The sequence below is a fragment of the Cetorhinus maximus genome, chromosome 14 (assembly GCF_964194155.1).
Source record: "Cetorhinus maximus chromosome 14, sCetMax3.hap1.1, whole genome shotgun sequence".
Taxonomy (NCBI): domain Eukaryota; kingdom Metazoa; phylum Chordata; class Chondrichthyes; order Lamniformes; family Cetorhinidae; genus Cetorhinus; species Cetorhinus maximus.
The window spans coordinates 105,124,911-105,151,492 of record NC_135892.1 but is presented as its reverse complement, the minus strand read 5'-3'; the positions used below and the strand labels follow the sequence as shown (position 1 = coordinate 105,151,492).

The window sequence follows — 26,582 nt, the reverse complement described above, 5'->3', positions numbered from 1 at the left end:
AGATTCTGCCCTTTGTGTCCTCCTCACAGCTTACTTTGCCATCCAGCTTTGAATCATTAACAGACTTGGGTATATTACACTCAGTCCTTTATCTAAGTCATTATAAATAACTGAGGCCCCAAAACTGATCCTTGTGGCACTCCACTAGTAACAGCCTGCCAATCTGAAGATGACCCATTCACTCCTTTTTTGTTTTCTGTCCTTTAACCTCTATTCATGCAAATATTTTATCCCTAATGCCATGAAACCTTATATTGTGCAAGAACTTTTACATTCCACCTTATCAAATGCTTTTAAAAATCCAAATATACTACATACGCTGGTTCCTTCTTCCACCCTGCTGACAGATATAATTTCCATTTTATAAAACCATGTTGACTTTGCCAATTATGAGTTTTCAAAGTGCCCTAACCTCTAAAGTTCCCCACTGCCCTAGCCCTGAACTTGCATCTTTGTCTAGTTTCTCTCCTATCTCCCTCATGCCCGCTCCGAGCTCACCTTGTCCATGAGACCCAATCCCGTCATCACCCCTTTCCTCAGAAAAACCCCACTTGACCCCACTGTCCTTGCAAACTATTGCCCCATCTCCAACCTCCCTCTCCTCTCCAAAGTCCTTGAATGTGTTGTCACCTCCCAAATCCATTCCCATCTTTCCTGGAATCCCATATTTGAGCCCCTCCAATCAGGATACCGAAACAGCATTTATCAAAGTCACAAATGACTATGAGACAAGTTAACTATCCCTCCTTCTCTGTCTTGACTTGGCAGCAGTGTTTAGTCGACTAAAGCCATCCTTCTCCAACACTCTTGGTGGGATTGCTCCCATCTAGTTCCATTCTTATCTAATTGCAGCAAGAATATCACTTAGAAGGGCTTCTCTTTTCACTCCTGCACAATTACCTCTGGTGTCCCCTAAGGATGTATCCTTGTCCTCCTCCTATTTCTCATATACATGCTGCCCCTTGGCAACATCATTGCATTGGTTTTCACATGTGCTCTAATAACACCCGGCTCTCCCTCGCCACCATCTCTCTCGACTCCTCTATTGTTGCCAAATTATCGGACTGCTTATCTGACACCCAGTACTGGATGAGCAGAAATTTCCTTCCATTAAATACTAGGAAGTCTGAAGAGGCTGTTTTCTGTCCCCATTCCAAACTCCGTTCCCCAGCTGCTGTTTTCATTCCTCTCCCTAGCTACAGTCTGAGACTAAACCAGCCTGTTCACAGTCTTGGTGTCATTTTGACCCTGAGATGAGCTTCCAAACTCATATTCGCGCCATCACTAATACCCCCTTTTTTCCACCTCCGTAGCAACGCCTGACTTTGCCCGTCTCAGCTTATCTGCTGCTGAAACCCTCATTCATGCCTTTGTTACCTCTAGATTTGATTAATGTGCTCTAGGCTGGTCTCCCACCTTTTACCCTCTGTAAACCTGAGGTCATCCAAAATTCTGCTGCCGTATCTTAACTCACACCAAGCTCTGTTCACCTCTCACCCCTGTGCAAGCTGACATACATTGGCTCCCAGTCAAGCAATGTCTTGATTTTAAAATGCTCATCCTTGTTTTCAAATCCTTCCATGGCCTCTCCCGTCCCTCCCTCTGTAATCTCCTCCACCCCACGACCCTCTGGGATCCCTGGTGCCGGGGTCCAGGATGTCACTGAACGGCTGCAGGGCATCCTGAAGGGGGAGGGTGATAAGACAGAGGTCATGGTACATGTTGGTACCAATGACATAGGTAGAAAGAGGGATGAGGTCTTGCATCAAGAATTCAGGGAGTTAGGCAGTAGACTAAAAAGCAAGACCTCTCAGGTTGTAATCTCTGGATTACTCCCAGTGCCACGTGCTAGCGAGCACAGAAATAGGAGAATAGCGCAGATGAATACGTGGCTTAAGAGTTGGTGCAGGAGGGAGGGTTTTAGATTCCTGGATCACTGGGACCGTTTCTGGGGAAGGTGGGACCTGTACAAACGGGATGGTCTACATCTGAACCAGAGCGGGACTAACGTCCTTGCGGGTGGGTTTGCTAGTGCTGTTGGGAGGAGTTTAAACTAATTCAGCAGGGGGAGGGGACACAGAATGTTAGCAGACTAGGGACACATCATAACACAGTAAAACAATCAAGTCAGAGGGAGTACAGCTACATTAAGCTTCAAGGGAGTAAGGCAAGGCTGGATGGCCTCTACTTTAATGCCAGGAGTATTACAGGTAAAACGGATGAGTTAAGGGTGAGGATTGACACATGGAATTGTATTATAGTAGCCATCACTGAGACGTGGTTGAGGGAAGGGAAGGGCAGGATTAGCAGCTCAACATTCCGGGATATAGAATCTTCAGGCGAGACAGGGGAGGGGGTAAAAGAGGAGGAAGCATTGTATTATTAGTTAAGGAGTCAGTTACTGCCGTAAGGAGAGATGATATCTTGGAGGGGGCATCGAATGAAGCTTTGTGGGTAGAGCTTAGGAATAAAAAAGGGGCAGCCACATTGTTAGACATTTATTATAGACCCCCAGATAGTCAGCGGGAAATTGAGGAGCAAATATGTGCACAATTTGCAGAGGTGTGTAAAAACAATAACAATAGGGTAATTATATTAGGTGATTTCAACTTTCCCAACATTAATTGGGATAGACATAGTGTTAAGGGCTTGGATGGAGTGGATTTCTTAAAATGTGTACAGGAGAACTTTTTAGGTCAATATGTCAAGGCTCCAACAAGGGACGGTGCAGTACTGGACCTAATTCTGGGGAATGAAGCTGGACAGGTCGCTGAGGTGGTGGTGGGGGAGCATTTTAGCGATAGCAACCACAACATGGTACGGTTTAAGTTTGTTATGGACAAAGAAATGGACAAGTTGCAAAAAAATGTTTTGGATTGGGGGAGAGCGGATTTTAGTAAAATAAGGCAGGATCTGGCCAAGGTAGACTGGGAACAGCTACTTGTAGGGAAATCCATAGAGGAGCAGTGGGGGGTGTTCAAAAAGGAAATGGGAGGGTACAGGCTCAACGTGTTCCCTCTAGGGTGATAGGAAGGAGTAACAAGCCCAGCGAACCATGGATGACCAGAGATATTCAGGTTACGATGAGAAGGAAAAGAGAGGCTTTTAGCAGGTACAAGGGAAGCAAATCAGCGGAGGCATTAGTGGAGTACAGAAAGTGCAGGACGGAGCTTAAGAAAGCAATTAGGAGAGCAAAGAGGGGATATGAGAAAGCTCTGGCTGGTAAAAGTAGGGAAAATCCCAAGATATTCTATAAGTATATTAATGGGAAGAGGATAACCAGGGAAAGAGTAGGGCCCATAAAGGACCAAGGGGGAAATCTATGGGTGGAGCCAGAGGACATCGGTAGAGTGTTGAACGAATACTTCACATCCATCTTCACCCAAGAAAATGAGGATGAAGGTATCGAACTCGGGGAGAGAGACTGCGAGGTTCTCGAGCAAATTGATATAGGGAGTGACAAGGTATTGGAGGTGTTGGCAGGCTTAAAAGTGGACAAATCTCCAGGTCTAGATGATTTGTGTCCCAGACTGGTGAGGGAGGCAAGGGAGGAGATTGCAGGGGTTCTGACCCAAATTTTTAATTCCTTTCTGGCCATGGGGGAGGTGCCAGAGGACCGGAGAACAGCTAACGTGGTTCTGCTATTTAAGAAGGGTTGTAGAGATAAGCCAGGGAACTACAGGCCAGTGAGTCTCATGTCAGTGGTAGGGAAACTGTTGGAGAAAGTTCTGAAGGAGAGTATCTATCTCCACTTGGAGAGGCAAGGTTTGATCAGGGATAGTCAGCATGGCTTTGTCAGAGGGAGGTCATGCCTAACAAATTTGATTGAATTTTTTGAGGAGGTGACCATGTGTGTAGATGAGGGGAGTGCAGTTAATGTATTTTTTATGGATTTCAGCAAAGCCTTTGACAAGGTCCCACATGGGAGACTTATAAAGAAGGCAAATGCACATGGGATACAGGGTAATTTGATAAAGTGGATTCAATATTGGCTTAGTTGTAGGAGGCAAAGGGTGATGACAGAAGGATGCATTAGTGACTGGAAGCCAGTGTCCAGTGGCGTACCACAGGGATCTGTGCTGGGTCCCCTATTATTTGTCATGTATATAAACGACGTAGATGACTATGTGGGGGATAGGATTAGTAAGTTTGTGGATAACACAAAGATTGGCCGGGTGGTTAGTAGTGAGGTTGAGTGTCTTGGGCTACAGGAAGATATAGACAGGATGGTCAAATGGGCAGATAAGTGGCAGATGGAATTTAACCCTGAAAAGTGTAAGGTAATACACTTTGGAAGGAGTAATTTGACAAGGAAGTATTCAATGAATGGCATGACACTAGGAAGTTCTGAGGAACAAAGGGACCTTGACGTGTGTGTCCATAGATCTTTGAAGGCAGAGGGGCATGTTAGTGGGGTGGTGAAAAAGGCATATGGGACACTTGCCTTTATCAATCGAGGCATAGATTACAAAAGTAGGGAGGTCATGTTGGAGTTGTATAGAACCTTAGTGAGGCCACAGCTGGAGTACTGTGTGCAGTTCTGGTCGCCACATTATAGGAAGGATGTGATTGCACTGGAGGGGATGCAGAGGAGGTTCACCAGGATGTTGCCTGGGATGAAACATTTAAGTTATGAAGAGAGGTTGGATGGACTTGGGTTGTTTTCGTTGGAGCAGAGAAGACTGAGGGGTGACCTGATCGAGGTGTACAAGATTGAGGGGCATGGACAGGGTGGATAGGGAGCAGCTGTTCCCCTTAGTTGAAAGGTCAGTCAGACACACAAGTTCAAGGTGAGGGGCAGGAGGTTTAGGGGGGATGTGAGGAAAAACTTTTTTACCCAGAGGGTGGTGACGGTCTGGAATGCACTGCGTGGGAGGGTGGTGGAGGCGGGTTGCCTCACATCCTTTAAAAAGTACCTGGATGAGCACTTGGCACGTCATAACATTCAAGGCTATGGGCCAAGTCCTGGTAAATGGGATTAGGTAGGTAGGTCAGGTGCTTCTCACGTGTCGGTGCAGACTCGATGGGCCGAAGGGCCTCTTCTGCTCTGTGATTCTGTGATATCTGCTTTCCTCTAATTCGGGTCTCTTAAGCATCCCTGATTTTAATTCCTCCACCATTGGTGGCTGTGCCTTTATTGCCTTGACTCTAAGCTCTGCAATTCCCTCCCTGCACCTCACGTTCTTCCTTTAAGACACTCCTTAAAACCTACCTTTTTGACCAAACTTTTGTTAATCTGACCTAATATCTCCTTATGTGGCTCAGCGTCATACTTTGTTTTATAATGCTCCTGTGAAGCACCTTAGAATGTTTCTTATGTTAAAGGCGCTAAATAAATATAAATTATTGTTGTTATCCCTCTTTAATAGTAGACTGCAGCATTTTCTTGATGACTGACGTCAGGTTAACTGGCCTATAGGTATGTTTTCTTTCTCCCTCTTCTTCAATAGCAGGGTTACATTTGTCAAAGGTACTGAAACCATTCCAAAAATCTGGGGAATTTTTGGAAATGCACTGGTAAAAATCCTGGGAATCCCATGTAACAATAATGGAATTTGACTTATTCATTACACCAATGAGAAGCTTTGAGTTCATTATATTGTCTTGTTGCTCAAATTTGAAGACATCAGCAATCAAATATTACTCGACAACAAGCAGAGGTGACGAAACCAACCACAATAAATGAATAAATGTTTAATAAATCATTTGGTGAAACATTATTGCATTTTTGTTTGGAATACTAAATGCAATTATTTTTTAATACCATGCAACATTAACATATATAAATAATCATAAACAACCACTGACATCTCTGTGCATTAAAAAAAATTCTAGTAATTCCAGAATTCAAATTCATACCTTTAGCCCTTTGAGGGCTGCAGTTTTGGTATCAAACAATCTCCAGTTTATCCAGTTTTCCATCACCTAAATAATGTTTCTTACGTAAAAAACTTCAGGAAATTATTCTTACGGCTGGTATAGAAAATGTGCTATAAATTATTTTGAAAACTGCAAAGGAATTTGCAAAACTCAAAGAGGTTAATTAAAAAAATAAATCTTTTTTTTTGCATTTAGATGTTTGAAGCTCAGGGCCTTCTAAGGCTTTAACCTCCAGTACCTCAGTTATCGATTGTGTGGCCTCTCGCAAGAAGCTGTAAACTGCTAATGCTGACCTCCTCACCCTCTCTGTGTTACCCGGAACAGCCCACTGGTGGAAATCTTAAGCGTGGGTCAGCCAAAGTCCTTTAAGGAGGCACTTGACCAGTTCTTGAGAGAGGAGGGAGCAGTGGAATATTGGACTGGGGGGGTATAGGCAAATTGCTTGAGTCGGCCTAGTGATCCATCATTGGTAGGCATGGTCTCCTGGAGTTTGTTTGATCATCATGTAACATTAGAAAGGAAATTCCCAGCTTTTCTTTCCTGAAATTGACCTTTTTAAACTCCCCAAGAATTGACACTACTACCAGTTGGATGGGGGGAGGGGGTGCACAAGTACTTTTGATATGGGATATTGCTGAATGTCATTCGCAACTAGAACTCCCTTTAATCCACTGGCCCTCTCAGGTCAGGATTCTGTGAGGTATCTGCACCATGGCTCTGATTTTTTTAGTGTCTATCTCACTCTCCCATCCAGCTGTAGGAAGCTTTGTCTTCAGTTCTCTGCCTGAAGGTGGGGTGGGAGTCCCCTGTTGGAAATTATTCACTGAACTACAGCAAAGTGCTGTGATTTTTTACTACAGTTGGGGCAAGGAGGCAGGCTCCAAGTCTACCTCAGCCAGAATGGGGATTGAACCCTGTGCTGTTGTCACTAACCTGATCCACATGCTAGCCATCTTGCCAACTAAGCTAACAGGTCCCCCTGCAGGCAGCTAAGGGATAGGCAGCAGTGCAGTAAGGGCAGTAATGCATCGGGCGCATGTTACACGCCCCAACCCATATACAGCCTCATGCAAAAATACACCAAGTCAATATTCTCAGGATAGGAAAGTGGGGGTGGGGGAGGGGTGAAATTTAGAAAATGGGGCCAGATAACTCAGGCACAAACCTTTTACAAAAGTAAAATACTGCGGGCGCTGGAAATCTGAAATAAAAACAAAAAGTGCTGGAAATACGCAACCTGAAATGTTAACCTTGTTTCTCTCCACAGATCCCACAGACCTTTTACTGCGGGACAGCAGGCTTGTTGGAAATAAACTTATTTTTTAAGATGAGAACAAATTTAGTTATTGATAACACCAATTGTTTTCTAGAGTTAGTAAACATCCCAGTGATGTCCGATTTAGCTTGTTTCACATATATTGTTATAGGGAGAAATCACTCCTTTTTTAAAACACGGGATTTAGTCAAACTTATCAGTATAGTAGAATTAAGAGTTTACTGTGGAAGAGGGTAATTTAGGTAAGGTTAAAATATACACATAAATAGTGGAAATTGCAGAAATTTCCAGGGATTCAGTGTAGCTGTTTCTTTGGAAAAGACATTCTCAAAACACTAACATACCTCTCTCTTTCAGATGCTGATTAACCCTAAGGTGTATTTTCTGTGGATAATTAGATACTGGGTTCCTGTTTGAATTATCTGGAGGTCACTAATAATCTGTTGGATAGTTGCACCAAGATACACAGACCACACCTTTACAGCTTTGATTTGTAATGAATTAAAGAAAGAACTTGCATTCATATAGCACCTTACATGACTTCGGGATTCCCCAAACTGCTTTACAACCAATGAAATGTCATATAGGAAACAGGGCAGCCAATTTGAGCACAGCAAGTTCCTACAAATAGCAAAGTGATAATGATCAGGTAATCTACTTTAGTGATGTTGATTGAAGGAGAACTCCCCTTTGAAATGATGCCATGAGATCTTTTACTTCCACCTGAGAGGTTAAGGGTCTCAGTTTAATACCTCATTTGAAATACAGCACCTCTGACAGTGCAGCATTTCCTTTGCACTGTGCTGGGAATGTCAGCCTGGAATTTATGCTCAAATCTCTGGTGTGGGCCTTGAACCCCAACCTTCTGGCTCCAAGGTGAGAGTGCTACCCACTAAGCCTCAGCTGATGTTAGCTACTCCCCATTGGGCCAATACAACACTCAGTGTCTCTAAACAAGGGTGGAAAACAATATCAAATAGGGGCTCTTAACTGCTGCTTCCATGCCCACCAGCAAGTACGCCCGGCAGGCTGATGAAGCAGCGAGCTGGATAGCGAATCATCTGCATGCGAATGCCAGGTGAGGGTGAGGAACGGAGGTCAGGGATCAAATAACCTGCTGCCATTCACTGTGTGTGCAGGTCTTGTGGTGCATTGGGTAGTGTCCCTGCCTCTGAACCAGAAGCTCTGGGTTTGAGTCCCACCCCAGGACTTGATGGCCAGGCATATTGATTATCAACCTGTAAATCCTTCCAACACACATCAATGGCAGGTGGTAAGAGCAGGAGAGACCCCTGATGTGATGAAAGAAAGTTGGAGCCTCTAGGCTACCATAGCTCTAGATTCTAACATGCATGTTGCCACAGTTACTTGGACTGCCTGAGTGAACTATAACACACTACCACCACTCTCCCTCTGTATGCAGAGCAAGAGCCAATGGAACAGTTCAAAACACAGTCAATCCTTTAGGAGCAGTGGGGGATGGAAGGGGAGGAAATTAGAATAACACCAAAAATGATTAAATAACAGAGGTGTGTATGTTGCATGTTCTCTGTGTTGTTGAGGTGCAAACCTCTTTGCTGAGTTGTATAGCTATTGCAATGCTTTGAAGGCAGCTGTTTCCTACTCCATATCTTTCTGAACAGCATCGGGTGAATTGCGCTGTAGATCGAATCTGGTACATATATCGGCTGTTTACAAATGCTTTTTGTGTTGTGAAATCATGTCGGAAATGCTAAAATTGCTGTCATGTTTTTATGGTCTTGTGGGATCACTCAATCCATTACCTGCAAAGTGACTGACTAAACAATGACCGAGGGGGTAGGGAATAGGGATGTTGACTAGGGACTCAGCTGAGAGCAGTGGTCCCTGTGACCCTCAGTTTCTCTCACATGGGCTATCGTTATCTGCTCTGTTCAACTCTGAGCCCTGAAGGTGAAAGGTGAGGGGTGAGACTGGTGATGCACCATCTTGGAATTCCTCCACCTCTGTAGGTTGTAATTAAAAGAACAGTATTTGGAGCTGTGGTAAGTATGTTTGTCAAACAAAAAGTCTTGAATGCTCTTTCATCCAGTATTCTTTGCTTCTTTGTTTCTTGGCTAAGGCTCAGTGAATCTCACTGCCTTTGGTTTGTTCCCTGTTGGCAAAGCTCTCGCTATTATATCGACTTAATCTCCTCTTTGATCTGTCCAATCAGCATGCGAGACAGTACAATTCCTCCAATCTGCAATGACAGGTCAGAAAGAAATATTTATTTTCCTAATGAAAAAACAATATCAGCACTACTTCATCCACTTAACCCAAGCCTTCTGCATGCACTGTCATTGCAATTCAATGGGTGCTCAAGATGACAGCCTTGACCTTATGAATACTTTCTTTAATGGCAAATATAGGTCTCCTCATTGAAATATCCATTAATAGCAGCTTGCAGCTATTAGACTGACCCTTGGTGTCCTTGTTGAGTCATTAAACCTCGCCCTGTATTGGGGAGGGGGTCCTGGGGCTTCAGGGGGTTTCCTGTGGATTTGGCAGTTTCTTCAGGTCGCAGGGGTTTTCTGGGGGTGTGAGAGTTTCCTGGGGGTGTGAGTTTTCTGGTGGTTCAGGAGTTTCCTGAGGTATGGTTCGATATTTGCTGGGAGTTCAATATTTCCTGGAGTTGCAGGCATTTACTAGGGCTTGGGAGTTGCCTTGGGGTTCAAGAGTTTCCTGGGGTTTGATAGTTTCCTGGGGGGAGGGTTCGAAAGTTTCCTGGGGATTCAGTATTATTTGGGGGCGTGAGCATTTACTAGGGGTGCAGGAGTTTCTTGGGCATGTGGGAGTTCCCTGAGGGGTTTAATAGTTTCCTAAAGATTCAATAGTTTCCTGGGGGTTTGGGAGTTTCCTGGGGGTTTGGGGATTTCCTGATAGTTCAGGAATTTCCTGGGAGTCTGTGGGTTCGGGGGTTTGGGAGTTTCTTGGTAGTTTGGAGTTTCCCGGTGTTGGGGGTTCACCTGGAGGTTTGGGGGTTTCCTGGAGGTTTGGGGGTTCCCTGGGGTTCAGGAGTTTCCTGGGGGTTCAGGAGTTTTGTTGGAGTTTGGAGGTTCCTGAGAGTTCAAGGGTTTCCTGGGAGTTTGGGGGTTTTCTGGGGGTTCGGGGGTTTTCTGAGGGTTTAGGAATTTCCTTGGAGTTCGGGAGTTTCCTGGGGGTTCAGGAGTTTTCTGGGGTTTGGAGTTTCCTGGGGTTTTGGGGTTTCCTGATGGTTCTGGAATTTCCTGGGGGTTGGGGAGTTTCCTTGGGGGTTTGGTAGCTTCCTAGAGTTACCTGTGAGTTTGGGAGTTTCACATGATGGTTCAGGAATTTCCTAGGGATTTGGGAGTTTCCTAATGGTTCGGGAGTTTCCTAGGGGTTTGGGAGTTTCCTGGGGGGGTTTGGGAATTTCCTGGGCATTGGGGAGATGCCACAATGAGCTTTGTCGCATCCTCCTGTATGGTTCTAGCTGCTATATCAACAGGTCTCTTATTACCCACTCCCATCAATCCATTCCACGGCCCCCCCCACCCCCACCCCCACCACCACCTCAAAACGCACCCAAGCCTATTCTCGGTAAGAATACTTATATCACTCTCCGCAACACTTCCTGCTTGTACCTGTAGAAGTCATGGCTTTGGCATAGACAGAGAATACCGACACAGGCAGACTGATACACACAGACACATACACCTACATATGAGTGGACTGATCCACACCAAGGCTGCGTACCTGTGGCAGTGCCAGCCCAAGGACAATGCCCCCCACCAGCAGCAGGTGACTCTCTATCCAGATCGCTGCTTTGTCAGCACAGCCTGCCGGGTGCAGGAATTTAGAAGCTTCCAGTTGGTCCAGTGATTGCTTCCCAAAACCGCACATTGTGTTGATCACTGACTGAAGACAGAGGAGAGGAGGAGAAACAAAAAAGCATCAGATGTTGAACGAGACAGACTTTTCCATAGTGCCGGGCCTGTGGGCCATGACATGCGGCTGGAAGATGGGTCAGATATCCAGCAGTCCTTTCTAATCCAGAGAACTCCTGAACAGGTAAAGGCCAGAAAGTTGGAGCTGACTTTGGGGGAAATGGAATTTGCATTCATATTTCAATTCACCAGTCATTACTTTTGGTGAATTTTCAAGACAAACTGCGGAATTAAAGTTTTACCTAATTCAGGTGCTTAACCATGTCAAGTCCAGTATAAAAGCAAAATAGTGTGAATGCTGGAAATCTGAAATAAAAAAGAAAATGCTTGAAATACTCAGTGGGTCTGGCGGCTTCTTTGGAGAGAAAAACAGAGATAGCATTAATCTTTCACATCAGAAGAGTTCTCTGAATCCACACATAAACAACGACTGAGACATCGTAGGGCTGTCAGCACCAACGGAATCAAACCCCAGTAACACTCGGTGCCCTGAGAAGGGGTTGAAAGTTTATTGTGGCTTACCTCACCGGGTATCAGTATACAGCAGGAGTAAGGCACACCACAGCGCTCAGGGCTGGGGTTGTTGGGGGTACAGTTGAAATACATGTTCTTTGACCAATCTTTGTAGCTGGTCCAACCACAGCACTGAAACTGCATGAAAGTAAAGGAAGGTATACACTACATTAAGATCATCATTAACACTATTACAATAAAGTTTTGAGTGTGTGTAAATGTATAGTCACTTGGTAATACAGAACTTGAGTATTGCTGAAAAAAGAGGCATGTTGTTGAAGCTTTTTGTCTTGCACTCATCAGGACAAATTTGCAAGAATACCAAATCTTAAATGGAACAACAATTTATACAGCATGAGAAGTGGGTGCTGATTGGTTGGCAAGTGCACTCTGATTGGCAGGTGTGTTGTCATGGAGAATGCACCAGGGAACAGTTAATTGCCAAGCTTTTTGTTTAAATTCAAACCAGGCAAGTTGACTCTGATTGGTCAAGGCTTTGCCATGGGGAATGAACCGGGGTATGGCTGTCCTCTCAGCTTTTGTTTAGTCGTAAAAGGTGCAATGTGTGGACATGTTCTTTCTGTTTGAAAAGGATAGGGCCTTCCGTGTGAATATATGTGGCTTCTAGCACACGTAGGTGAGCTACACTGTGAGCTTGAATGATAATCTTAAATTGGCTGTTAGTGTAATTCTTAGCACAATCGGGATTGTTTGGTAAGTCTTGTCCAATCGCGGATTCACATTCTAATGTTGGACACTATTGTTTCGAGCTTGGCGAACATGGGTTGGTTGAGTATGGTCAGTACTTTGCTTATTGTGAACAGTCGAAGGGACGTGCTGTTTGATACAATCAACCAGTTGTTGGGATGTATGGCCTACATACTTGGCATCACACTGGCACTGAAATTCATATACCACATTACTCATTCGTCCGGTAGGCAGAACGTCCTTTTGGCTTGATGGAAGCATCCTGTTATTGGAGAATCCCACTCGTGTTGCTACTGCATACTAACAGGGCTGCTACACATTATGTTAAGATCAATAAGGACACACGTATATATATCGAGTGTATTATAATAGCCTGCATATATCACCACCACTATTCCTGAACAGGATGAAAATGATTGGGCAATTGCCCTGTCAGTCACTGCTGTAAGTGACTGGGATTGGTCTACGGACTATCCTTTACCAACTGCAATTTGCTGGAGAAATCACTCTGCTTATATTGGGAGACTTTGCTGTAATTTTGGTCATGAGTTCTCTTTGTCGTAGTTCATAGAGACTCTTTTAAATAGGCTGTATAGAGTGACACCCCTACTCCCAGTCAGAGCAGCTCAGTCAAATAACAAGTTGTCCCATCAAATTCAGTACATAATTCTCTCTTCAGTTCAAGCTGTTTCTTTTACACTCGTGCACTTTAACAGTAACACTGTACCTAAACCAACTCACAGTGTAAGTTAGTAATAAAAGGAGACAAGACAATAAATGAGATACATTCACACAGGATGTTACATCCTATGATGAAAGCAGAGTTATTTTATATTTATGATGATTTTCGAATGCCTCGGTTTAAAACAGGGGAATTGATTCTCTTCACTGACATAAGGTAAATCCTGCGGAGAACAAGGGGGGGCAGCAACCAGACATGGTGGGAAATGGCTTACTGCCCAGACACGGCCATGGTGGCCACAACCTTCCCTCCCTCCCAGCATACGGCTGCACAGTCAGTGTGCCAACCTGAGTCAGGCAGCAGGGCTTTTCCATATGCTGCACACAGAACACTGCTTGCCACTCTACTACAACAACAATTTGTATTTATGTGTCGCCTTTAACATCATAAGACGTCCCAAGGCGCTTCACGGGACACGTTACCAACCAGAATTTGATACCAAGCCAAATAAGGGGATAATAGGACAGATGACCAAAAAGGTCAAAGGGCTCATTTTTAAAAAAAAAAGTGGCTTAAAGGAGGAAAATGAGGCGGAGAACCAGAGAACTTTAGGGAGGTGAATTCCAGGGCTTAGAGTCTAGGCAGCTGAAGGCGTGGCTGCCAATGGTGGAGTGATTAATGGGATACGCAAGAGTCGGAATTAGAGGGGCGCACACTTCTCAGAGGGTTGTGGGGCTGGAGGAGATTATAGAGACAGGGAGGGAACGAGCGAGGAGATGGGGAAATTTGAATTAAGAATGAGAATTTTAAAATGGAGGTGTTACAGGACCAGGAGCCGATGCAGATCAGCCAGCTACAAAGCTATAATGAACAGGACTTGATGCAAGTTAGGATACGAGCAGCAGATCTTTGGATGAATTCAAGATTATGGACAGTATTTAGGACAGTATTGGCCAGATGGTCACCAGACACACTCCATCCAGTATCAGCTGGGGTTCTAGGTGATGAGGAGACCACGGGTAAATGTAACTGAATCTTTAAGGGGCCAGGAGGAGGCTGCTGTTACTGCAGCTCCCCCCAACCCCGCCAACAGACCCACTTTATTCCGGGTACCGGAGGCTGATCAGTCTGCTCGATATTGCAGGCTTCCCCAGGGGCCCAGTTTTCCGTCCACTGCCCACCAAATGCTAACGAGACCCAGCCCTCCAAATGGCTTCCGCTGGGAATAGTCAGCACCGAGCAGTCTCCGCTCTGCTCCCCATAGCTTCCACTGGGCCAAATTCTCCAACACTCAGGCTGTGAAGGAAGGGAAAAGAACGGTCACAGAATTCTCTTTCTTGGCTGGGGATCAGAGATCAATGTGGAGAACTTGACACGTAAGCCTGGAACCCTGTGACGCTCCAGCCTTTAGAGACATCTGCTAGACGGAATCAGCAATGTTTGCTGCAGTTCTATGCTATTGGGGAAGGGATTTTGAAGTGTGGTTTAAGATTGGCGTCATTGACATGGTGTAGGATGGCATTGTTGTTTTCATGTATTGTTCAACGAAAGCTGATGAACAAAATCATTTTCCACGTCTATGCTTTGAAATCCCTCGTAAAAAATGTTCTCACTTGGATGTAATTATTAACATGTGATAACACGTTAAAGGATAGAAGTTTCTGGTTGGCGTCGGACACCATGGTGGGCGGGGAGGGTGACAATATGGCGAGAAGGCCAAAAATCAGTTTCACGGCCTGTGTGAAAGCACAGCGGGATCACCCGATGGTGTCTGCCATGGTGGAACGCTAATGGGCTGCAAAGTAAGGCCCGGCCGGAATCGTCACCACCCCACCACCACCACCCCCCCCACCCCCCCACAACGCCAGATTTTCCATTACACCAGCAGGAAAACGCCGGCCCAGAACACGCCTGGACAAGTGTGACATGCAGAAGTTGAGACTTACTGTTAGGGCCCTGCTCATATCGCGGACATCATGCTGGAGCCCTACAGCTACGGGCACTGGGGGAACACATGCACCGCATGCTGGGTGGACTCTCATGGACATGGCTCTGCCGCGAAGCAGCTCACGGAAGGCGGGAGGTATCCACTGACATCTCGGGTCCGCTTTGGAACATCACGGTCCTGACCAGGGGCTGCTATGGATGACCGACCAGGGGGTGGGGAGAGGGAGGCCTAACCGTGAGTGGGAGAGGAAGATGTATCCGGGGGAGGTGGGAGAGGAAGGTGTACCGGGGGAATGAGTTTGGGAGGGGGAGACAAAGGTGTCAGGGGGCTGAGGTTGGGAGGTGGAGGAGGGAGTACAAGGGGAGGACGGGGAGAATGTGGAAATGGGGAGGTATGTGTAAGGGGGAGGAAGATGTCAGAGGAGTTTGGAGGAGGGAAGGCGTTCAGTGGGGGGAAGGAGTTTGGAGGGGGCGGAAGGAATTTGGAAGGGGGAAGGTGTTTGGAGGAGGGAAGCTGTCCAGGGAGAAGAAGGAATCCAGCGGGAGGAAGGAATTTGGAGTGGGGAAGGAGTGCAGGGGAGAGGAAGGAGTCCGGAGGGGGAAAGGATTCCGGGAAGGAAGGAGTAAGGGTAGAGGAGGGAGTAAGGAGGGAGATGTCCAGATGAACATGCAAGGGAGGGGTCTGTGGAGTCAATGACTGCCTCCTGGGGAGTGAAGTGAGGGTGAGCATGGTAAGAGGGAATGGTGTGTATGGGAGGGAGCGCAGTGAGCCAGAAGGGTGAGGGTGCGAAAGTAGCAGTGGAAGGGACGGTGAGGGTGGTTGGTGGGGACTCGGAGGCAGACACAGTCACTGGGGGAGGGAAGGAGGGGGTCCGGCATGTCAATGTGGATAGGATTCTCAGGAAGGTAAGGAACATGCACGTTCACCTGGACACCCTGGAAAGAAAAGGGTTCTGGTTGGTAGGTTGCGGTGGGGATGTGGAAGCTGATGGTGGCAACAGTGATGGGGGAAAGGACATGGGTGACTGGGGGAGGGAAAGGACGGGGGAGCTGAGCAGAAATGTGACAACTACCATTGTTCTTAAATTGAAAGTGAGCAGAGCCTCGTGTTGGATGGGCACAGGTGCTGCATGGGAGTGGGCGGAGATGCAGGTCAGCTCAGATGGAGAACTGAAAGAGAGCCCCAACAGGCAGCATTGAAAATGCTCGGTTCAGTGAGATGAGTGTGATGGAGGAAGGCTTCACGTGCGTGGGAGAGGCTTGCACGAGGCTCCGAAAGGCCCTGCCACACACACACTTCTCCCTCCAGAATCACTTGTGGTCCAACTGCGTGCAGCTGAACTGCTGGTGCGGGGTAGGTGGATGCAGAGGGAGGACTCGCGAAGCCTGTCAATGAAGCCAAAAGACAACATTACACATTATTCAGTGAATGTGACATATTTTCAGATTATAAAGTGACAAAATGTGTTCACCCGTGCAACCACTTCTGATCAAAATTGCCACCACCTCCCAGGCCGGATTGGTGACCCTGGTGGACCTCTTGCAGCCAAAGCAGAGGTCAAGGAGATCGTGGCGGCCTTCCACTGCATCCAGAAAGCGTTCCAGAGAGACGTCACTAAAATTGGGTCTGCCGTCTTTTTTTAATCTTCAGGGCCATCTGTCGCCTGGAGCAGCCCTGGTCTGAAGACATGAAGTAGACATGTGCTCTGATGTGCTTTAAATGGCTACCTTGATGATGTGCAGGTCTGTGCACATCTCCGCGTTCTGCTGGACCAGGATATCCATGGCGTATGCCATCTTTCACATACGTGACCATGTGGGCACCGCTTCATCAGACAGCAGGCAGACGCATTCCTCCGACTCACGTGCCACTCTGTTGAGGGCTTCCAACAGCTCTGCGTGAAGTTCCCCTGCCTTCTGCTGACTCTCCACGATGAGTTGGAAGGCCGAATCCAGAGATTCTTAATCTAACTTGGGACCTCACAGAAGCCTCTTCCCCAGCAGTCCTCCAAGTGCTGGGAGCTCACCTGGATCTGCCTTCTCTTGCTACGGACACGTGTCTGTGCAGCAACCACCAGATTTGGGAACCCGAGCCTGCTCTAGATCCAGGTCCCATCAAGGTATGTGTCTCTGCACTGGTGGAGGGCGTGGGTAAGCGCTGTGACAGGTCTTCCAGGCTGCTTATTTCCAGCTCTTCAATGGAGGAGGTGTCCTCTTGGCTACAGGTGAGGACCTGGAGGAAGCTGAGGGACTGGCTGGCTGAGGGTATCAGCCACTTGGTAGAGATAATGAATGCATGGCAGCAGATTCAAAAGCAGGAGAGAGAGCACTCACAGTTGCATTGAGAGAGGGATGATGTGGTACAGGATCCTCACCTAGATATTCGCCGCCGACCTCACCATCACTGATCCTCTTCCTGCACTGGTTGACTGACCTCCTCTGTGCCCCGGCAGCGCCGACCGCCACTGCCACTGCCTCCCAGGCCAGATTGGTGACCTTGGCAGACCACCTGCGGCCAAAGTAGGGGTCGAGGACATCGCGGCGGCCTTCTGCTGTGTTTAGCAGGCGCCCCAGAGAGGCGTCACTAAAATTGGGTTTGCCGTCTTCTTTGCTTTCAGGGACATCTGTCGCCTAGAGCAGTCCTGGTCTGAAGACATGAAGCAGACATGCGCTATTGTGTGATTCAAATATGGTGCCCGGAGCGAGGAAGCGCTGAGGTCACTGCGTGGTGGGCAAATCCGAGCCCATCCGCCAGCGATCCGATGTGTATCCCGTGAATGCATTACGAATGAGGCGGGACGCACTGGGAATGGGACGATATGGGGAGGAAAGTGCTATTGCGGCCAGAGGCTAAAATGTCCTTTTTCCTGCCCGCTACAGCACTTTGTGCAAATCTGGGATGAATCCGCCCAAAGACTCATGGTAACACAGGGTTACAATGATAAATACATCACTAGCTATTTTCTGCAGGGTGATGAGAATTTACATTACAGTCAGCAACTTTGCTCTCTCTCTCTCTTCTTAAAATCTAGCTCTTTGACCAAGCTTTTGATGACTTGTCCTAATACCTCCTTATGCGGCTCCGTCAAATTTGATTTGATTGCGTACCTGTGAAGCGCCTTGAAACGTTTTACTATGTTAAAGGTGCTATATAAATACAAGTTGTTGTTGATGTAAAAGGGGTAACTCGGATGCATTGGTCTAGAAATTTGGGGTGGGGTGCAGGCCTGCGGCAGAATGGTCCTGAGGTATGTTGGTCTTCATAGCCAGAGGATTCGAGTACAGGAGCAGGGATGTCTTGCTGCAATTGTACAGGGCCTTGGTGAGACCCCACCTGGAATATTGTGTGCAATTTTGGTCTCCTTATCTGAGGAAGGATGTTCTTGCTATAGAGGGAGTGCAGCAAAGGATTACCCGACTGATTCCTGGGACGGCGGGACTGACATATGAGGAGAGATTGAGTTGATTAGGATTATATTCGCTGGTGTTCAGAAGAATGAGGGGGGATCTCATAGAAATCAAATCAAATCAATCAATCAAATCAATCAAAGGTGAGGGGGTGCCTACAAGGTCGGGTAGGTTACAGTGCTCAATCGATTGGTGCATCAGTATGCAACACCACAGTACAGAAGGTCACTGATTTAATCTTACCCTCCATCTTCTCCCTTCATTGCCCCAACTTCTAATCAGACAGTCTGTTCAGAACAGGGATCAGGCATCTCCCTGCAAGTGGTGTCCTCATTTCAGTGGACTGAAATCAAACACTTTCTGTTGGGAGATTGATAGTTATCAGGCCAGTAGCAGGCTCATGGCACTGATCCCAGAGGAAGGTATGGCTCCTTTAATAACCTCCCCTTTACAAGATAGTTGCACCTGAAGTTGGAGTAGACTTACTCCAGACAGCTGAGTATAAAATGGTGAGATTCAAGGGAGAAGCTGAAAGATATACTGTGTGGTCTGTCTTTGTGTAATAAGAGAGAGAATAAATGTTTGGAACTTGGTTTGTTCAAAGACAACCATATGTAGGAGAAAGGAGGGTCGGACACAGGTAAGGGAGGCTGCAGGATGGTGGAAAGGAGGGTCAAAGATGGGGAAAAAGGGGGTCAGAGATGGGGCAAGGAGGGTCAGAGATGGGGCAAGGAGGGTCAGAGATGGGGCAAGGAGGGTCAGAGATGGGGCAAGGAGGGGCAGAGATGGGGAGAAGGGGGCAGAGATGGGGAGAAGGTGGGTTAGAGATGGTGAAACTAGATTCTGAGATGGTAGAGCTTTGTAATCCGCTGATGAGGAATACAGGGCCAATCACTGAAAAACCTTCTTGGTGGCAATTGCAGAACAGACAATGATGAGAAAATGGGGGTAAAAACACTTCACTGGGGGCATTAATAACCTTTTAAAGAAATAAGTCAGTTTATTGAGTTTTTCCCATCATATGTAGTAGTATTTTTTAAATTTTGAAAGTATAATGACAAACTCTCTACTAGTCCCTTGAAGGGCAAGAGGTTGTGTTTTTTAACATGGGGAAGCTGTTGCGCTGTGGCTGCCACAATCTCCCACTCTTTATGCCTGCCATTAGTATATCAGAAGGATTTAGCCCACATTACGAACATATCTTCTGTGGCCATCAAACCCTGGACTGGAACGACTTATTCTCTGTTTCATCTCTATATATTCATACAAGCCGGAATTTGAGCTTTAGAATCAATGGCCAGGATTTTCTGATCCTGCCCATGGCAAGAAAAGTCACGGGTGGGTCAGAAAAGTCCATTGACTTTCAGTGGGAATTTCCCAGAAAATCCTGGCCAATGATTGTGATTTTAGGCTATTTTCCACCACTGCTTTTCATATGAGAAGCAGGCGGCCAGCAATCGGAAATTAATCGGGGCGATGGTCTCAATAAGATTCAACACAAACCCAAACGTACAGAACATCAATGCTATCATCTCACTCTGAATAGAGCCATTACCTCTCTCTGAATGTAGTCGATCAGATTCTGCAGGTCAATGTCATTTCTGTAATGAACAATGGCTTTCTTCATAAATTTGCTCACTGTGTCTTCAGCCTACAAAGAGAATAAAAGATTAAAGTGATTGATGTCAGAAATGACAATAGAATAGTGTACGAACAGTTTACATAAAAGTCTTTGTATTTAAAAATCGAATCGGCAAAAAAAGGTTACTGGTTTTGGAGGTTCAATGTGGATGTGTCTTTGAATCTAAGAAGCAGCACTGCCGGTTATTTCTGCTGTAGCCTCCTCCATGGCTGCACTGACTGGGAGTTTTTGGAGCTTTAAGTTAAATGTCAAGTAGCATTTTATAGGTGTCAGCCCTGACTCAGTGGGTAGCACTCTTACCTCTGACCTCAGAAGGCTGTGGGTTCAAGTCCCACTCCATAGACTAAAGTACACAATCTAAGTAGACATGTCAATGCAGTACTGTGAGAGTGCTGCCCTGTCAGAGGTGCTGTCTTTCAGATGAGATATTAAACTGAGGCCTCGTCTGCCCTCTCAGGTTATGTAAAAGATGCTATTTTGGAGAGTTCCAAGGGAAGACCAATATGTCACAGCCCAGCACATTTAATCCTCCCTATCCCCCTCATCAGCTAGTAAAATATTTTTGATCATCACATTTCTCCTGGGGGGGCATCAGGAGAATGCCCCGACCCCACCCCCACACCCCGTCTTTCTTTGAATTGAGCCATTGGATCTTTGGTCTCCATCTAAACCATCAGAACAAGCAGACAATGGTTTAATGTCTCGTCCAAAGAATAGCACACCCAGCAATGTAGCATTGCCTCAGTACTGCACAGCGGTATCAGCCTAGAAAGAGTACTGAAGTGCTCCTTGAATCTTCCAAATCTGAAGTATGCAACGTGCAGAGCTAGAGGGAAGATAAAACACCTCCAAACCAGGTCCATATAAGATCAAAACTTTCCTTAATAGTTGTTTGGTCTGATCACCATGTAACTCATTACGTAGATTCAAATTACAAGGAACTTACAGCACAGAAACAGGTCATTTGGCCCAACTGGACAATGCAAGTGTCTATGCTCCACCTGAACCTACACCCACTTTACTTCATCTAACCCCATCAACCTATCCTTCTCCTCCTTTTTCCAATGTTCTTATCTAGATTCTCATTAAATACATCAAAATTATTCACCTCAACTACTCCTTGCGGTAGCAAGCTCCACATTCTAACTACTCTCCGGGTAAAGGAGTTTCTCCAGAATACCCTATTGAATTTATTAATAACTATCTTACATTTGTGATCCCAGTCTTGGACTTCCCCACAAGTGGAAACATCTCTACATCTACCCTATCAAACATCTTTATAATGTTAAAGACCCCAATCATATCACCCCTCAGCCTCCTCTCTTCTATAGAAAAGAACCTCTTCAATCTTCTATCAGTCTACAGAAGGCAAAGGAATCAGACAGGTCATACAATTTTTGTTAAAATCTCAGAGTCAGTTATGAAGAAAACAAGGACACAAGGCCTTTTTATCACATGTGGGCAAGGACAGAATAGCTCCAGTGATTGGGCATGAGATCCTTCGTATGTCTCAGGGAAGAAGTGAAGCTGTGTAATACAGTAATATAAAAGCAAAATACTGCAGATGCTGGAAATCTGAAATAAAAACAGAAAATGCTGGAAAAACTCAGCAGGTCTGACAGCATCTGTGGAGAGAGAAACAGAGTTAATGTTTCAAGTCTGTATGACCCATACGGACTCAAAACGTTAACTCTGTTTCTCTCGCCACAGATGCTGTCAGATCTGCTGAGATTTTCCAGCAGTTTCTGTTTTTATTTCTGTGTAATACAGTGCTATGGACTGTATGGATAGTGCACTGGGCCCTCATGGAATCTTTGACTGCCCATAGAGCTAGTCCACTCTTGGATTTGGGGGTGGATGCATTGCTTTCATGTTCCAAGAGGGAACTTTCAACCCCACAGTACGTCCCTCCTGGAATTACCATATCAGAATAGATGAATCCCAGGACTCCAACCGCCAACTGTACCAAGAAGAGGATGGTCAGGCTCACCGAAAACTGCAAAGAAAATAACAGTGGCAAAGCCATATTGGTAACAGAGCAATTAAAGTAGTACTGACTATTGTTAAGGCAAGTGACTTATTAATCTCTCAGGTGTCCTCATACAACATTTTCACAGCTACTGAGAGTCCTTGTGGAGAATTGTAGAACTGGCTCAGAAAATTATGCCAAGTGCAATGAAGTAGACAATTATGGGATTTTAAATGGTCACTCATTATAGGGTAGGTACTGGTGTGCTTCAGAAGACAGTAACCTTCATTGCGTATTGCAACATTGACCTGAAACCTTGCCTTTCTGTTTGCTGATGTTGCAGGCTTAGAATAGACCATAACTATTGATCTGTAAAATATACTTGTTAAGATTAATGCCAAAATCAAAGCCTCCCCATGTTTATGCAGCATAATTCTATCAGCAGTGATGGTGGTGAAGAGGTTCATTGTGCCAACAAAGCACTCAAACTTCACACTCTCACTGCAATCTGTGAAAATACATGATTGGACGCCACCATATTGAGGAAGAGATGAGAAGCTCCACTTGAAGTACGGAACCCGGTGGGCTGGGAGCATGACAGAGGTTAGTCATGACAGGGCTATTCCTGTGATGGGGGTAGATCTCAATCCCAAACTCTAACAACACTGATGTCTTTTACTGTTATTAAAAAAAGGGAATGCATCGAGCTTCCTTGGATTAATAATTCATCAGCCTCTTTTTGTGACTCAGCCACACAAGGATATGAAAAAAGTATAAAAGGATGGAAGGGCAGCCAAGGAAATCTTGAAAAAAAAGCCACAAGGAGATACATTATTTGAACAGTAAAGGTGACAGGGGGAAAAAATCAGATTGCCATGGGAAGGAAACGTTCCTTTTATTACCACACACTTATCTCCCCAATGTGGAAGACACAAATAATGCCTACGTGTGGCAGACTACTTGTGGTTTTTAGCTACTACTGAGGGGCAGGTGGTGGCGTAGTGGTAATGCCACTGAGGCCTGGGCTAATGCTCTGGGAACATGGGTTCAAATCCCACCTTGGCAGTTGGTGAAATTTAAATTCAGTTAATTGATGTGGAATACAAAGTTTGTCTCAGTTATGGTAACCATAAATCTATCACTAATGTCCTTTAGGGAAGGTAATCTGCTGTCCTGACCTGCTCTGGCCTACATGTGACTCCAGACCCACGGCAATTCGGGTGACTCTTAACTGTCCTCCAAAATAGTGAGCCACTCAGTTCAAGGGACAATTAAAGGATGGTCAACAAATGCTGGCCTTGCCAATGATGCCCACATCCCATGAAAGAATAAAACAAAAAATAATTCACTAATACAGTAAATTGTGGCTGTATAATAGACCAGGAGTAGACTATAAGGCAAGGTGCAATCTTGACCAGAATGATGGGTGGTTCAGTCTCAGGCCTGTTCTAACTTTGTGGCCCTTCTATTAGGGGTCATACTTCATTCAGTCAATGAAGTACTTTAGAAGTGTAGTCACCGTGGTAATGTAGGGAACGTGGCAGCCATTTTGTGATGTTGATTGACAGATAAATATTGGCCAGAACAACTGGGATAACTCCCCTGCTCTTCATTGAAGTAGTGCCATGGGATCAGCTACATCCACTGAGAGGGCAGATGGGGTCTGGGTTAACATCTCACCCGGAAGACGGTACCTCAGATTGTATAGTACTGGAGTTCCAGCCTTGGTTTCTTTGTGCTCAAACAATATGATGCAAGTGCTTAAAATTATAAAAGATGGTTCAGGGTCGATACAAACAGGCTGTTTCCAGGGGTTGAAGCAGCATTGCCTCTGTACTGCACTAAAGTGGCAGCCAAGACTATGTGGGTAAAACCCAGACTTAGATTGTACCTTCAACTAGTTGACACACAGGTGAGAGCGCAATGAATAGCTGCAAACTGACACCTTGTATAAAACACAAAGATTAGTTGCTAATTAGCTGCTATCAGCAAGGTTTCCTTATAATTACTATTCAAGGGCTCCTGCTGGAGAGTACTGAGCTCAGCTATGACAGCCCCACATGCAAATACTTCGTCAGTACTCATTCCCTAGACTCTCACATGAGAAAGGACCATGAGGTTCTGAAGGGTGTCTGGAGCTTGTCGAGTTGTGCCTTTGCCTGAGTCAATTCCTTCAGGAGGAATGGTACTTCCAAAAGTACAACTTTCAAAAAAAAACAAAAGTAGAAAGTACAAAAAGGGGAAGGAAAGTTCAGCATACTTAGCAGGTAGTGTGTTTTTCTGTGTAGCTGCAGATTATGCCAGTCTGTAATTGCATGTTTCCAATGGAGCCTCTCCATTGTGGCCTAGCAAGGAGAGGATCTAAATGATCTAAAGCTATACATATAACCATAAATAAATGTAAATTAGCATGACCACAGGAAGGATGTGAAGACAATGTATTTTGTGCTTTTGAAATGTCCAGAATTATGCACTGATGTGTTATGAATATGGTTTTGCTTCAATAAACTCACCACTTGCAGTAGCACAATGTTTTCTCTCAAGGCCCCAATGCAGCCGCAGAAGGTGATTAAAAACATAACGGCTCCAACCACAATCATAATTATTGCAGGGTCAATTACAAAGGTATCCCGCACAGCGTCTATAAGAAAACCAGAGGGGCAATCATTCTATCAGCTCAATGGAGTAGATCTTGACTTTGTGCAAACCTCCAAAATGGATATTGATAAGTCAATAGTCCAATTTACATCTCCCCCCTCTTTACAAATTCCGTTGACTTCAGTATGAATCGGGATAGTTAGGAAGGAAACCTGACCTCATTAAACCATCTGGCCTATATGTGATTCTAGACTCTTAAAGGCCCTCGAAAATGACCTAGTAAACCACTCAGTTGTATCAAACCACATTGGGATAGGGATATAATGCCAACTTAGCAATCAATGCCCACATTTGAAAAATTAATTATTTTTAAATGCGAAAACCTCCATTATAACCAAAGGTTTCTTATTGTTCCATGTTTCCGACTCTATTGATACAGCGACAGTAGTATGGAAATCAAAAAGCCTGAAATCATTTAAGAAATAGTTGGGTGGCATGGCATTGGGATTGTAGGAGGGCTCAATGGGTGTGATCCAATTTCAAGGCTCAGATATTGAACTTCTACCCTGCTATCTCATCTAATAAAAAAAAATCAAAATATTAACCGTTGCTTCCCCACTTAGTGAGCTGGTGTGTATTTTGTATTTGTGAGAGGTGAATTTTTGAAACTCATGTATGACCTGCATTTATCAGGGACAGAGCTCCATAAACTTAGGAGACACATAAAACTGGTATAATTGACTTTCAAAGTGGGGACAATCTCTTTGCACCTAGTATGAGTATGCAACTGCTACCAACTCATCGTACCCAGCAGTATGTGCTCAGCTGTATGCAAAGTTGCTATATCTGATGTTCATTGAAGAGATGCTCTGTATATGTTTAGGATGTAAACAGGATTACTAAATCTGGCCACTGCTGGGATATAAGTAGAACACAGGAGTTATCACAAGGTTAGGGGTTATGCATACTTGGAAATCTCCAGTTGCGCAATGCAGGGTTTTGGAGACGCTCTAAACCTATTGTCCATATCCATATCAATGAGTGAAAGGAAAGTTTCTCACCTACCTGTGGCTTTCTGAATCTTAGCATATACTCCAATAGCAACAATCACCAGTGAAATGATCTGGAAGGCAAGAAAATAAATACAGTAAAGAGCTGTATGAACATCAAAGGTTAACAAATCAGTGATCTCTGCTCACTTATTCAGAAGCACACCAGACACTTATTAGAACAGTAAGATTTTTTTGCAGCATTCAAATGATATTAGCAAAAGGCCTGACAGGAGCTGGTGGCATTGCACCAAATGATTTATACTACTTTAAAGTACAGATACTTAAACTATATGATACACAACACAGATAACGTTGTGTAGAGAGAGCCACACAATACTGTAACAGCTCCATATCCACAGAAAAGTAAGCGAGTTCTGCAGCTCGACATCCTGTAGCATGTACTAAGTGAATTTTTCTGTACATGGCCCCAGATCCTTCCAGCTTTTGCTGCTGCTCCATATAACTCACATAGGTGAAGGGAGATATCTTCAGGGAACATGAATAATTTCTTCCCTGCTGTCCTGGACTAACCAACCCTTATTATGTCACAATTCATCAAGGAGTTCACCAAGGCTCCTTTGACAGCACCTTCCAAACCCACAACCACTACCATCTAGAAGGATTAGGGCAGCAGATAGATGGGAACACCACCACCTGGAATTTCCCCTTCAAATCACTCACCATCCTGACTTGGAAATATATCGCTGTTCCTTCACTGTCACTGGGTCAAAATCCTGGATCTCCATTCCTAAAAGCACTGTGGGTGTACCTGCACCACATGGACTGCAGCAGTTCAAGAAGGCAGCTCACCATCTCCTTCTCAAGGCCACCTAGGGATGGGCAATAATTGCTGGCCCAGCCAGTAAAGCCCACATCCCGTGAATGAATAAAAAAAAATTCCACGGACATTGATTGCCCTGTGTAATCTATAGCAGTGAAGGAGGTCATTTGTCCCATTGTGCTCTCCTAGTCCTTTGAAAG

The 26,582-nt window shown here is 45.3% G+C and overlaps 1 protein-coding gene across 1 annotated transcript; it reads right to left on the bottom strand.

The window, feature by feature from the left end:
- Window positions 1–9,171: 9,171 nt before the first annotated feature.
- LOC144689905 (tetraspanin-33-like) lies at window positions 9,172–25,675 on the bottom strand. The gene is made up of 7 exons (XM_078557406.1): window positions 25,615–25,675; window positions 24,465–24,592; window positions 21,904–21,978; window positions 19,896–19,991; window positions 11,605–11,733; window positions 10,892–11,053; window positions 9,172–9,377 (listed from the first exon to the last, which is right to left on the bottom strand). Exons 2-7 carry the CDS (start codon window positions 24,549–24,551, stop codon window positions 9,312–9,314), a joined length of 615 nt encoding a protein of 204 aa, XP_078413532.1. The 5' UTR covers window positions 24,552–24,592; window positions 25,615–25,675; the 3' UTR covers window positions 9,172–9,311.
- Window positions 25,676–26,582: the final 907 nt, after the last annotated feature.